At 46.0% G+C, this 13,322-nt stretch overlaps 1 protein-coding gene across 1 annotated transcript; it reads left to right on the forward strand.

The window, feature by feature from the left end:
- Positions 1–685: 685 nt before the first annotated feature.
- On the forward strand, positions 686–13,296 carry LOC116951678 (carnitinyl-CoA dehydratase-like). Its single transcript, XM_032970493.2, has 6 exons — positions 686–1,092; positions 1,958–2,125; positions 6,218–6,312; positions 6,925–7,069; positions 7,849–7,998; positions 10,840–13,296. Exons 1-6 carry the CDS (start codon positions 804–806, stop codon positions 11,067–11,069), a joined length of 1,077 nt encoding a protein of 358 aa, XP_032826384.1. The 5' UTR covers positions 686–803; the 3' UTR covers positions 11,070–13,296.
- Positions 13,297–13,322: the final 26 nt, after the last annotated feature.

The raw sequence follows: 13,322 nt of genomic DNA on the forward strand, positions 1-13,322 counted from the left end.
TGATGTGACGTCACATTTCTCAAACCCCCCCCCCGTCGTTACACATCGTCACAAATGTCTGACCCCCCCCCCCTAGGTGCGTGACGTCATTTATGGACAGCCCCTAAGCCACTTTGTTGAGCTAATCATTTGTGGTCAGGTCGCTTCTGAAAAAGAAGCTCATAGCTCAGTGGTAAAAGAAGAAAAACTGTTTTTATTTATTGGAGTGATTTGCTTACCTCTCCTATACTTTCCACTCATATCGTGTTTTTTATATTGTTGTAACATTTTGACCCGCCTCTACTGGACACACACACACACCTGTTCCCCGTATTCCTGTACATGGAAATTGAGTTTTCCGGTCCATACGGCGTACAGACGTTTTGATACGGGCAAAAAAGTATTGTGTTTCTTCCTTGTGATAGGACTTTGTAGGATGAACATTGACATTTATAAGGGGCACGGGGTGACCAATAAGGTCTGAATTGGGTTGACAGGTATGTGAACATGTCAAAAAGAGATATATAGCTCATCGAATTCCCCCAGTATATATTTTTTATACATATGTAAAAAAAGAGCTTTATAGCTCATCGGATTCCTCCAGTATAAATACAGTATCCTGATTCAGGGTCTCTTTGAGTCTCACCTGGTGACACCAATTGCACTTGAAACTTGACCCAGATTCCTGAATCGACAATGAGTTTGCTTGTGAGCGCGACACGGGAATCGAATCGACTGGCAGGGCCCACTCTCTCGTCTCCCACACACACAAACACGTGTGTGTGTGTCTCCAGTACTGCTGTAGGGACATCGACTCCGTGAGGATGACTCTCCTGCTGAGACGTCGTCATACCTTGAAGATGACTCTCCTGCCTAGACGCCCTGATGATGATTGCTGTTTCTCCCGTGTCTGTGTCTCCTTGCTGTCCCGTGTCTCCCCTCTCTCCCGTGTCTCCCCTCTCTCCCCTGTCTCCCGTGTCTCCCCTGTCTCCCGAGTCTCCCCTCTCTCCCGTGTCTCCCCTCTCTCCCCTGTCTTCGCTGCTGGGCGCCTCTGTGGCCCCGCGACCCCTCGCGTCCCTGGGTCGAGGGGTCTCTGCACGCACGGGGAGCCAGGTGATCGTGGTGGATGCACGCACACAAAGGCAAAGATCCCCCGTGTAGCCTGTAACAGACTTTAGGGGCAAGTGCCGTTAGCGAGTAGCAGCAGCTACGAAGGCCGGCACGGCACACGAAGGGGTGGGTGGCCAACGTCACGCCCGGCCGCCTTCGTCTCCCTAGTCGCGATGTTTACACGTCGCACCAGGTACTCATTTGAGGCTGAGTCGACCTAGGGGAGGCCCAGGACCGGTTCAGATAGTCACGCGCACGCGCAAACTTCACTCTCGTTGAGGATTGCTCCGCTTAACAAAATACTTCCGCAGTTTCGGTTCGTGAGTGCGTGCGTTCGTAAGTCGAGGACGGCCAAAACAACTTCCAGGCGTCAAATCGACGTCAAACTTCAACCCCAGGAGGAGCCGTATACCCTGGTTCGCCAGGGGGAGGCAGTGCAGCAAACACGTGGACTCGACCCGTTCCGTCTGCATGGGATAGAGTGTTTCCCCCTCGCACGCGTGGGTGCAGCAGACACGTGGACTCCACCCGTTCCGTCTGTATGGGATTGAGTGTTTCTCCCTCGCACGCGTGGGTGGGTGTTCGCCGAGTGCTCCGGTGTCCAAAGACAAAGATCGCCCCCGTATAGCCTTAACCAGAATGTTGGGGCAAGTGCTGCTTCGTGAGCACCTAATTGACCGGTAACACCTTAATATATAGAGGGCCGCTGAATTTGGGTAACTCTTGGTGCCCGGACGCCTTCTTGCTCGTCCGTAGTTCTTCACCCCTCTCTCTCGCCACGAGAGCGTGCGAATACCTTTGTGGCGCCGTCACAAGTCGAAAATATTCACGAATATAAATTAACATTTGTAATTTTTTCTTTTTTCAGTTAGAGGATCGGTTGTGAGTAAGAGGCACGGCAACATTCTGTCGGTCGGAATAAACCGGCCTCACGTCCGTAATTGCGTCAACGCAGAGGCGGCCCAGTTGCTCCACGAAGCGTTCACCGCGTTTGAAGAGGACGATGACCTGCTCGTGCTGGTTCTGCACGGCATTGGTAAGTTCCGGAGGCAATTCGTTTTGCTGTTCCTCAATTGAAGGAGCACAGAGTAGAGTGAGTTACAGTGGTACCTCGGTGCACGTCGTTAATTCGTTCCAGAAGGTAGGAGGACCTATACCGAAAATGACGAATACCAAACGAATGTTTCCCATAAGAAATCAAGGGAAAGGAACCAATCCGTTCCAGATTCTTTGGTTCTTTCGGTAAAGTCACGTAGAATGAGAATAAAATAATAAATTGATAAAATAAAATAACACAATAAGTGAGAATATTGTGTTATTTTATTTTATCAATTTATTATTTTATTCTCATTCTGCGTGACTTTACCGAAAGAACCAAAGAAGATGAATCCTTGCAGTCACGAAAGCTTTAAATCGAAATTTAATCCGTTCCAGAGTATAATAAATGATATTTTATATGGCATATTATATGCATTAATGGGGTTGTATAACATAATGTAGACACTACTTATTATTACTAAAATGCATACATACATTAAAATAAATGCATGTGAAAATTCACAGAGTTCTAGCAAGGGTTGTGCACTGAACGAGATCTACAGTCAGACTGAGTATCGGCGCTTTGTCTCAGTCGTGAACAGGGTCTACACGTGTACCTCGGTGACTCATCCCGACCCATACAAGTTCTAGCGAGCGCCTCATATCCCAAGCAAGACGTCATATCCCAAGACATTTTATTCTCGTCAAAACATGACGTATACCAAATTCGAGGTATTCCAAAGCAGTCGTATACCGAGGTATGACTGTATAAGTAATGGTTCATAGGTTGGGTTACATGGCCAACAAAGCCTATGCATGTTCTGTTGTGGTTGATGATCACCAAAGTGCCTTCGAGGAATGTCATAGCCAGGAGGTTGCGATGTTTTGGTCTAGAGCGGATGTCTGTTCGGGATCTCCGCGTTGTTCCACTCCGTTCTCCGGCGTCCTTCCCGATGTGGGTGAGATTCTAGGATGGTGACAACAACGCCATCCCAGAAGGGGGATCGGCACTTGAGCCGGCAGCGAGGTTCACTCTTGAGGTCTTGATTTATGGGTTGGTTGTCGTTGGTGAGAGTGATAAATACTAACACGTTTTTTTTTAAAGAATACCTCTTCTGCGTGGAGGTTTGCGGGGACCAATTTTGCAGCTCCTGTTACCCATGGGGTTATACGCAACGTTATTCCCCTTATCTGCAGGAAAACATCCAGGGATTAAGCTTGGATAATAGGAAATATAGATCCGCTGATGAGTTTTTGTTTGCAGATCCAATGGCTGCAGCGGATAATGGGAGTCGTGGGCAATAGGCTAATTGCTAAAAAGTTCTCTTGAACGTTTGACTTAGCCAAGTAGATGTACATCACAGGTGCGAGGACCTTGTAGTTTCCAAAACTGCACAATGGCATATCTCAAGGTGGTACCTGAAAAAAATATTCAAATCGTTCCAAATCAGAACTGCAAGACCATCACTTACACATACTGTATAGTCAATGTTTACGTGCATACAGAAGCCATTCAGGAGTACATGTCGCAGCCGCAATAATTAACCCTTTCCAATTGAAGCGTAGTGCTGTAATGCCATTAAACTGCTTTCCATTCTCTCCAGTTAAGCCCTCACTGGCTCATGATTTCATGTATATAAAATGTGTAAAAAATGGTGTTCCCATCCTAGCACATAAAGCAGAACCTTTATGCTTCAATTAGCATTTGTCGGCACTTATTTTGGTAGATTTTGTCTGACTCACTATTCCCAGACACCCCCCCCCCTTCCGCCCCCCAGGCTGTGTTCTAGCCTTTAATGCCTCCCCAACATGCTCGACTCCGTTAGTGCACAACCAGCGCCCCCAATACGTGCCCGCGACTTACGAAACACTCGTCGTTTTATCATTTTAAGGTCGTACGCTAGAAATGTCAAAACTCTTTAAGTAGGTAATGTTTTCATGATCATCATGAGACCTCCTTTGCCGGTATTAAATTATGATAATAGTGTTTTTCCCTTTCTGGCAATAAAACAGTTGTGTTAAGATGTTGAAACACCAAGCTGAAACCTTTGCAAGGAATCGTGTCTGCATTTACCAGTTTCAAAGACAATGCACATACTGTCAGAGCATGGTTTTTTTTGTTTGCATGTTCACCACAAGTATATGTGGTTAATGCAGACACGATTCCTTGCAAAGGTTTCAGTTTAGTGATGGAACATCTTAACACAACTGTTTTATTGCCAGAAAGGGAAAAAACCCTATTATCATAATTTAATCCTGGCAAAGGAGGTAGCTGTAGCTGCTCGCCCCAAGCTCTCAATGTCCTGATAGTGGCATTGTCCTTGTGCTGTTCACCTTTTGGCATCCTCTGGTCTAACGCTGTTTGAGACTAGGCTCTAAAGAAAGCTGTCTCTGGTGTGGACCAATCAGTTTCAAAGACAATGCACACGCTGTCAGAGCATGTTTGTTTTGTTTGCATTTTCACCGCAAGTATATGTGGTAAATGCAGACATGATTCCTTGCAAAGGTTTCAGTTTGGTGTTTTAACATTTTATCATGATCATGTAATGACATCATGATTATACTATTCAGTGCCAAGGTTATTACAAGGTGTAACATGTACGATGAATGATTGTACGATGAAGGCTGGGCCCAAGGGTTTTTGGCAGAAGCGGTGGTGAGGAACTGTATGAGAGAAGAATTCCGAGTAGGTGGAGGTAGGCGCCACCGCAAAGTTCAGAGATACGAAGGCGCATTGTGTTAAGAGACGCGCGTTGTAACGCAATAGACACTCCACGTTAAAAAAAATAATAATGGATATTTAGTGACCGTATTATTACAGGGAGCCCAGCGTGAATATGAAAAACCCAGATGTTTGCGTGATACAATCCTGGCCCGTCGCCGCATTCCCCTCGCATGTTGAGATCACCTATTTGGTACGGCCCACTGCTCGTGCTAAAAATAAATAGCGCAGGCGGTTGCTCGTGCACAGCGAATGCGGAGGAGCGCTCCAGGGGCAAGCGAGTCGTAGTTTTCCACTTTGCTGTCCCTGCTAGCTGTGAGCAATTGCTTCATGATCACCCCCAACAGAAGCGAGCATGGGCAAATAATTGGGAGGCACGACTTTCCGGGCCGCCTCCCCGATGACCTTTTACTTAACAATCCCAAGTTCCGCTGGACATGAAAGGACACTGGGAAATACCCCACGGTTTAGTGCCTTGAAAGAGTAAAATCTTTCAGCCGGAATACAATCACCACTCCGATTTGAGTACATTCTTATAATTACAATCATGTGAAAAATGTATCTAACAGCATATTTACGCTGTGAAACAAACCCCACTCAATGAAATAACAGATTTCCGTTAAGATTATTTATGATTGTATTAATGTGCAAAAGTTGTTTATATTAATTTTAAACCCATTACAGTATTTGAGTTGTTAATGTCCCCTCAGACCGTCCAGTGGAGGAGCCTACCAGTTGATTTTACGTTACTTGAAAAAAATTGCCACGAATCTCAATGGGCTCATACCTGGCCGTAAAAAGCATATGTTTATTATTCATTCACATGAGCAGACCGGTGGATCTGCCTGCATTAGTTTCGCTGACAGGCCGTGCAATATCAAGTGGATCGTTATTGCTGTGAGTAGGTTTACTAGGAGATGGTTTCCGTATCCTAGATGCTGTGTGCCTTCACCCTGCCTTCAGCCCTCCCATATGGTCTGACACAATACATTGTTTTGTTTTACTATACAGTAAGCATATTAACTCGCTCTGTTTTCAAATTAACAATTTGTACAGTTTTATTTACCCTTTGGATACACTGACGTCCGCCATAGGAACGTTGAAATTCTACCACTGGCTCTGCTGGGCTGTAAACCAAGAGCTGAGCACAAATGCTTCAATGCTCATTTCAGCAGCAAATTACTTTTAACTTATTGACACTGGGCACAGGTTTGGGGGAGGGGGGTGTGACGCGTCTTACTTTGTGGCATCTTATAATGCGGAGAATACGCTAGCTACTATTTCATATATGTTAGTAACGTTCTCGTGAACGTAATTCCTTGGTAAATTGCACGTGCGTACTGTAATGTACTTTTGTTTTTATTCCAGGTGGAAACTTTTGCGCAGGGTACGACTTGAAAGAACTCGCCAACACGACAGCACCGATCTCAATACCAGACGTAGGCAAAGGGCCTGGGCCAATGGTGAATGCCTTGTTATTGCTTGACATTCTACACAGAGAAACTTGAACAAACTCTGTACTGCAAACGTGTGACATTTTTTTAGCACAAGGACAGGCAGGTCAGGTCAGTCGGCCTAGGCACCACAGCAATTAACACCAGAAAACAGATGCCCATTCACCCAGCCTCTCCATGAGGAATGATGCACGTTGACATTTTCCCAAAATAGGTGACAGTATGGCTCACATATGGGAGAGCTGAGCTGTCACCGCTGGGTTTGAATCCGGGTTCAGCCACCCGTGGTTAAATCGGGTTCTCAAGTGTAGTGAATTGATGGATATCAGAGAAGGATGAGGTGATCTAATCCCCATTGCTATGCTGACGACATACCCCACCAGGCATAGGTGAGGCAACTGGCGTGACCCATTTTTAGCGAGGAGATATCAAACGCATCGTATGTACAATGGATATACAGTAATTGTAAAGCGCTTTGGAACAAGGTGCCGCTGTATAAATCTATATAAGACAACATAAGACGTTTTCCAGATCGCTGCGCATAGAATATTTTGAGAGATGCATCAGGAGTACGTGTGGACATGTCGCACCCGATGCGTCGTCATCGCTGGTTTGACGCAGGGTCCGTCGCGCATGGAGCTGACGAAGCCTGTGATTGCTGCGGTGAGCGGCTACGCCGTGGCCGGCGGGCTGGAGCTGGCCTTGCTTGCGGACATGAGGGTGGTCGAGGAAGATGCCACAATGGGTGTCTTCTGCAGACGCTTTGGTAAAAAAGAGCACATTCGTTCACTTCAAAGGTCGTCTCCCCTGCTGTCGAAGTAAACTGTTAAAAGACGATTCTTATTCGTTTAGGACATCGTTAGTGGTGTCTGGTGAGAGTGTCTTGTGAGTGTAATTGCCTAATGCAGGGATCGGCAACCAAGATAACAAGAAGAGCCATTTTTTTGAATTCGAGACGGTGGTCCTTAATAAATAACGTCACGAAGCGGTCCTTAATGAGCCGCATGCGGGACCATAGGTTGCTGAGCCCTGCCTATGGTGAACTGGACTCTTATGGTCAGAGGTCGGCAACCGAAATAACACGAAGAGCCGTTTTTTCTCTCCAAATTCGGAATATTTAAAACAAATCTATAAAATAAAGTCCGAGAAGAACCGCACGCGGCTCGAGATCCGCAGTTTTACCAACCCCTGGCCTAGTGAGTAGTGAGCAGTGAAGGTCTGGTGGCAATGACTGACGACTGGTGATTCGTGTTAGGTGAGTGGTCTGGTGTGCATGTCACGTGTCTGGTGAGTTGCGTTAAGGTGAGCCGTGAGTGCCTGGTGATGGTCAGGTCTCGTATCACTTCACCCAATCTGTAGGATAGGCTGCCCTCTAGTGGTACATGTTAGAATGATCCCACGTCGTCTATTGTCTTAATCAGTAATGATCAATTCGGAAATTTTGACTTAATAGTTTCAAGCGCATTGTTTCATTGGTCTCTATTATGAGATGTAAACGATAATAATGTCTTAATATTTTAAATATTGTTTCTCCCTTTTTTGTAGGAGTACCTCTTATCGACGGAGGCACTGTCAGACTTCCCAAGTTAATTGGACTGTCCCGAGCTCTGGATCTTATTTTGACTGGCCGTCCAGTTGACGCACAGGAGGCGCATCATTTTGGATTGGCCAATCGGATTACGACCAAGGGAAAAGGTTTGCCTAACACGAAGACGATTTTTACCCTTTTTCCACGGGCACATCTGAGCCGAGCCAGCATGGGTAGATTTCCACTGGCTATTTACCGAACCGAGCCAGAACCGAGCCGTAATCTTTGTTGGGGAAAAGCTGGGCTCGGGGCAAAGCTAATACGGCGTGCAATGTGTCCGACATCATCTCAAGCTAGCCAAAGCGTTGGGGCGCTGAAGAAATGTGTGTTGTGTGTACGTATGTTTAACGTCTCTCGCACCGTACGTAGCCAACCGTGCTAATCAGAGGTGCTGTGTTCGACTGTGTGTATGTCTGTGTGTGTGTGTGAGAGGGCGTGTGAGTGTATGTCAGTGTATGTGCGAGTGTGTGGGGAGCGGTAGTGTAGCAGTTAGCGCGCTGCGCTATGAACCTGGCGACCCGGGTTCGATTCCCGCTCACGGCCAACATCAGTGACGATTATCTGAACCGGTCCCGGGCCTCCCCTAGGTCGACTCAGCCTCAAATGAGTACCTGGTGCGGTGTGTAAACATCGCCACTGGGGAGACAAAGGCGGTCGGGCGTGGTGCTGGCCACCCACCCCCTCGTGTACCGTTCCGGCCTTCATAGGTGCTCGCTAACAGCACTTGCCCCTACAGTCTGTTAAGGCTATATGGGGGATCTTTGTGTGCGCCACCAAGTCATCTACATGCATCTCGACGTCACACTGTGTGTGATGTCAGCGGCACGGATTTGCTTCTGCAGTGGGAAAACAAAGCCTGTTCCTCCTGACCGATGCCGGGCTGGCACAGTTTAGATGTGCAAGTGGAAAAGACGCATTTGTGTCTGCAAAGTGAGTGAGCATGGGTGACAGTATTACAGTGAAAGCTACTTTAAGCATTCCATATAAAAAATGTCGCGAACGTTCAAGTAAATTAAAAACCCAATTGATGAGAAACTCCACTCATCTATGCCTTCAAAGTCACACTCTAAGGTAAAACTTGACAAATCAATGCACCACAAATCCCCCGTGTAGGTGTACTTGTATATTTTTCCGCTACACTCAGCGCTATAACATGCCCATGAATAGTTTTCCATACTCGCAAGTGATCAGTCCAACATCTTTCCCTCTCTTCTTCTTTAGTTCCATTCCGTCTTCCCGTAGAGATGCTGGGGCCGAGTGAGATCTCTCCACCTGTTCCTGCCTTGCGCCAACTTTACGGCTTCCTCTACTCGTCGCACTTTTTGTTCGAGATCATTTTTCACCGAGTCAATGGAGTGAGCCTTTCGAGCTCCTCCATGTTTTGTTGCGTGCGCCTGCGCGCGCGTGTGTACGCCAAGTCCACAATTCTCTTTGGATCCGTTCTAGACGCGCGTCCAAACCACCGCAGTCGTCTCTCTCCTGGTTCATCTCTTGATCAGTGTCACCTCTTGTTCCAGTCGTTCTCGTATTGCTTCCATTTGTATTGTTCCTAGCCTTAGACACTCACTATTCTTCTCAGCCAGCTCATTTCAGCAGTTGCTATATTTTATTCATCAGATTCCCCCATTACCCAGAATTTGCAGGCATACGTGAATATCGACAATGATCACTCCAACACGAGCGGAACACCATTATCTCGATAGTGATGGCGTTCAGATGTGATCAAACACATCCACGATTGATTTTTACTAACAAGTCGTTTGTGAAAATCATATTCATCCGAAAACTGTATCTTAACCCTTTACATGCTGTAAGGGATTGACGGCCCTTACGTGTCGGTGCACAATGGTTCAGTCATTGATTGAGCGTTCTCTTATGGAACAGTGACAGAAAGACGTTTGATAACCTGAACCTGGCTACTGTGCAGTGTGGACGCTGCAGTAGAATATAAAATAATGAAATTCTGTCCGACTATAAATAGTATGGTATCTCATTACTTTATACTTGCTCTCAAATTTTAGTTGGCATGGCAGCTTCCATACGCAGTTCCGCATTTTCAAACCTTTTTTTCTCGAGGCCATTTCTGTGAGTCCGGTGTGAGGGATGGACAGGAGAGGTCTTCGACGCAGCACGGATTGGGCCGCGTGCGTGCGCTCGCTCCTGCACTCTATCCTCCTGCCGTGTCTCTTGTCAACAAAGGCAATGAAAAGTTTGTTTAAAACAAAAATGTTCACTCACTTGGGGAAAATGATGCTCCTACCCTGGGGCGTCGACGAGGGCCCAGCGGCCCCGCGTTCGCCGCTCGTTGGAGTGATTCACGGTTCGAATCCGGCGTGCGTAATAACCGGAGTGACACGGTGAACGTTGGTTAAAAAAAAAAAAACATGGACGTCATTCGCAAGAGTAGGAGGCCATTGTGTGCCGGCGTCGGGGTCCAATTTTCGCCGCATTCGAAAATTACACCGCAAATGACTCGATTGGGATTATATACACACACACACAACAATAATCGCCCCCTACTGCCAGACTAATTAATGCCCCGGGTCTCTCTTGCAAATGACACTCTATCCTGGTCTCCAGAGTTCTCACCTGGTTAAAAACAAAATACATTTGAAAGTTTGAAAAGTGTTTTCATCATTGCTCATAAGCATGAAACTAAATTAGACACTTTTTTACATCTGGCACTACCACAGTTGCTTGTGGTTGTGTTCCACTGGCAAATTTGCAAAGGGCAGAATGCCTGGTGCGCTAGGCAACATGGAATCCTCAGTTTTATTGGCACTAATCAATGTTATGCACAACAACGTTGTTGGTATGCTGCCTTTGATGTCTACTATTTGGACAACATTGTACTTTGTAGGGTGATGCAACCTATGGTATAATACACAATACCGTAATACTATGTCGTCAATATAATGTATTACGAATATTTGTGTTTGTTTCCACAGCCTTTGAAGAAGCTATGAAGTTGGCAGAGCAGATTTCATGCTTCCCTCAGAAGTGCCTGCGATCAGATCGCCAGTCTGCTTACCGCAACGCGTTCTGTTCTCAAGACCATCACGAGGCTTTGCAGTTTGAACTTAACAATGCCAAGCATGTAATCAGCGAGGAATCCATTAAGGGTTCATTAAAATTTAAATCTGGATATGGCAGGGGAGGAACATTTAATGACCACTAAGGATATTAACGCAACCTTCTAAGGTACAAGATTGTGATTTCAAATACTTCACCAGTATACCACCACTGATTCGGTAAAGTAACATACGATAATTTAGAGTTAATTATTCAAACAACACCTATATTCAGTATTAATTAGACAATGTTTGTGCTAATTTATTCATTCTTGCTAAAACAAATGTTCTGCAGCAAAGCATCAGTCTGTGGTCCTGAATCATGTATAATTTAGTTTTTACTCTTTCGTAGAATGGACTGCATGATTAAAAAATTCGATAACAGCAATTGTGCCAAATTTGGGTAGCGGTCTTCCAGGCCGGTTCGCGGTGCAGAATGTGTGTGGAGCTGTGGCGATAACCCCAATTTCTGCGGGCCACGTCACAGCCAATCAGTTGCCGCAGGGAGTGAATCGGGAGCCGAGCGTAGTGATGTCACAGCTGTCCGGCCGAGTCGACCAATCGGAGCGTGTCCAACTTGCACAAATGCCGATGTGTGTGTGTTACTTTGCCCTCCACCAAAGTGCGATATCGTAGCGCAAAATCAAAGACGGCTTGACGCCTCGTAAAAACAATGATGAAGATGACAGTGATAATTCTAATGTTAAGCATCATGATTACAATTAAGAAAGTCGATTTTAATGGTGATAATAATGATAGATTATAAATGATCATGATAAATTATAGACGATAATTAATATGACAATAATGATGCAGCTGATGATCCACCAACCCCGAATCCACCAACCTACACCAACCCCTAATCCGTAGCCATCCACCATCCCTTGCCTCCATACAGTGAGGGAAAAAAGTATTTGATCCCCTGCTGATTTTGTACGTTTGCCCACTGATAAAGAAATGATCAGTCTATAATTTTAATGCTAGGTTTATTTGAACAGTGAGAGACAGAATAACCACAAAAAAATCCAGAAAAACATGTCAAAAATGTTATAACTTGATTTTAATGAGGGAAATAAGTATTTGACCCCGTCTCAATCAGAAAGATTTCTGGCTCCCAGGTGTCTTTTATACAGGTAACGAGCTGAGATTAGGAGCACACTCTTAAAGGGAGTGCTCCTAATCTCAGCTTGTTACCTGTATAAAAGGCACCTGTCCACAGAAGCATCCAATCAATCAGATTCCAAACTCTCCACCATGGCCAAGACCAAAGAGCTATCCAAGGATGTCAGGGACAAGATTGTAGACCTACACAAGGCTGGAATGGGCTACAAGACCATTGCCAAGCAGCTTGGTGAGAAGGTGATAACAGTTGGTGCGATTATTCGCAAATGGAAGAAACACAAAATAGCTGTCAATCTCCCTCGGCCTGAGGCTCCATGCAAGGTCTCACCTCGTGAAGTTGCAATGATCATGAGAACGGTGAGGAATCAGTCCAGAACTACACGGGAGGATCTTGTCAATGATCTCAAGGCAGCTGGGATCATTGTCACCAAGAAAACAATTGGTAACACACTACGCCGTGAAGGACTGAAATCCTGCAGCGCCCGCAAGGTCCCCCTGCTCAAGAAAGCACATATACATGCCCGCCTGAAGTTTGCCAATGAACATCTGAATGATTCAGAGGACAACTGGGTGAAAGTGTTGTGGTCAGATGAGACAAAATGGAGCTCTTTGGCATCAACTCAACTCGCCGTGTTTGGAGGAGGAGGAATGCTGCCTATGACCCCAAGAACACCATCCCCACCGTCAAACATGGAGGTGGAAACATTATGCTTTGGGGGTGTTTTTCTGCTAAGGGGACAGGATAACTTCACCGCATGAAAGGGACGATGGACAGGGCCATGTACCGTCAAATCTTGGGTAAGAACCACCTTCCCTCAGCCAGGGCATTGAAAATGGGTCGTGGATGGGTATTCCAGCATGACAATGACTCAAAACACAGGGCCAAGGCAACAAAGGAGTGGCTCAAGAAGAAGCACATTAAGGTCCTGGAGTGGCCTAGCCAGTCTCCAGACCTTAATCCCATAGAAAATCTGTGGAGGGAGCTCAAAAGAAAGCTGTCTCTGGTGTGAACCAATCAGTTTCAAGGACAATGCTTATATTATCAGAGTATTTTTTTTTACCACTCGTCGTCATGTGCTTGTGCCTTTTCCATTACACCACTTGCCGCAAAGTTCAGAGCGAGAGTAACGTGCTCCACATTGTGCAACGAAGTGCAGAAAATCTCTCATGGAATGGAGGCACCACAAAAAATAAACATTAATTTGTGCGGAATGCTTTGCCATATATTCTTAAGTACC

Source organism: Petromyzon marinus, chromosome 3, assembly GCF_048934315.1.
Source record: "Petromyzon marinus isolate PM22_M1 ecotype Great Lakes invasive population chromosome 3, UKy_Petmar_22M1.pri1.0, whole genome shotgun sequence".
NCBI classification, from domain to species: Eukaryota; Metazoa; Chordata; class Hyperoartia; order Petromyzontiformes; family Petromyzontidae; genus Petromyzon; species Petromyzon marinus.

Excerpts from the sequence above, each read along its gene's own strand:
- LOC116951678 (XM_032970493.2), top strand. The coding sequence starts at position 804 with ATGACTCTCCTGCTGAGACGTCGTCATACCTTGAAGATGACTCTCCTG. Across the intron at positions 1,093-1,957 it reads CTGCACGCACGGGGAGCCAG|TTAGAGGATCGGTTGTGAGT; the intron begins GTGATCGTGGTG and ends TTCTTTTTTCAG. Across the intron at positions 6,313-6,924 it reads GCAAAGGGCCTGGGCCAATG|GGTCCGTCGCGCATGGAGCT; the intron begins GTGAATGCCTTG and ends GGTTTGACGCAG.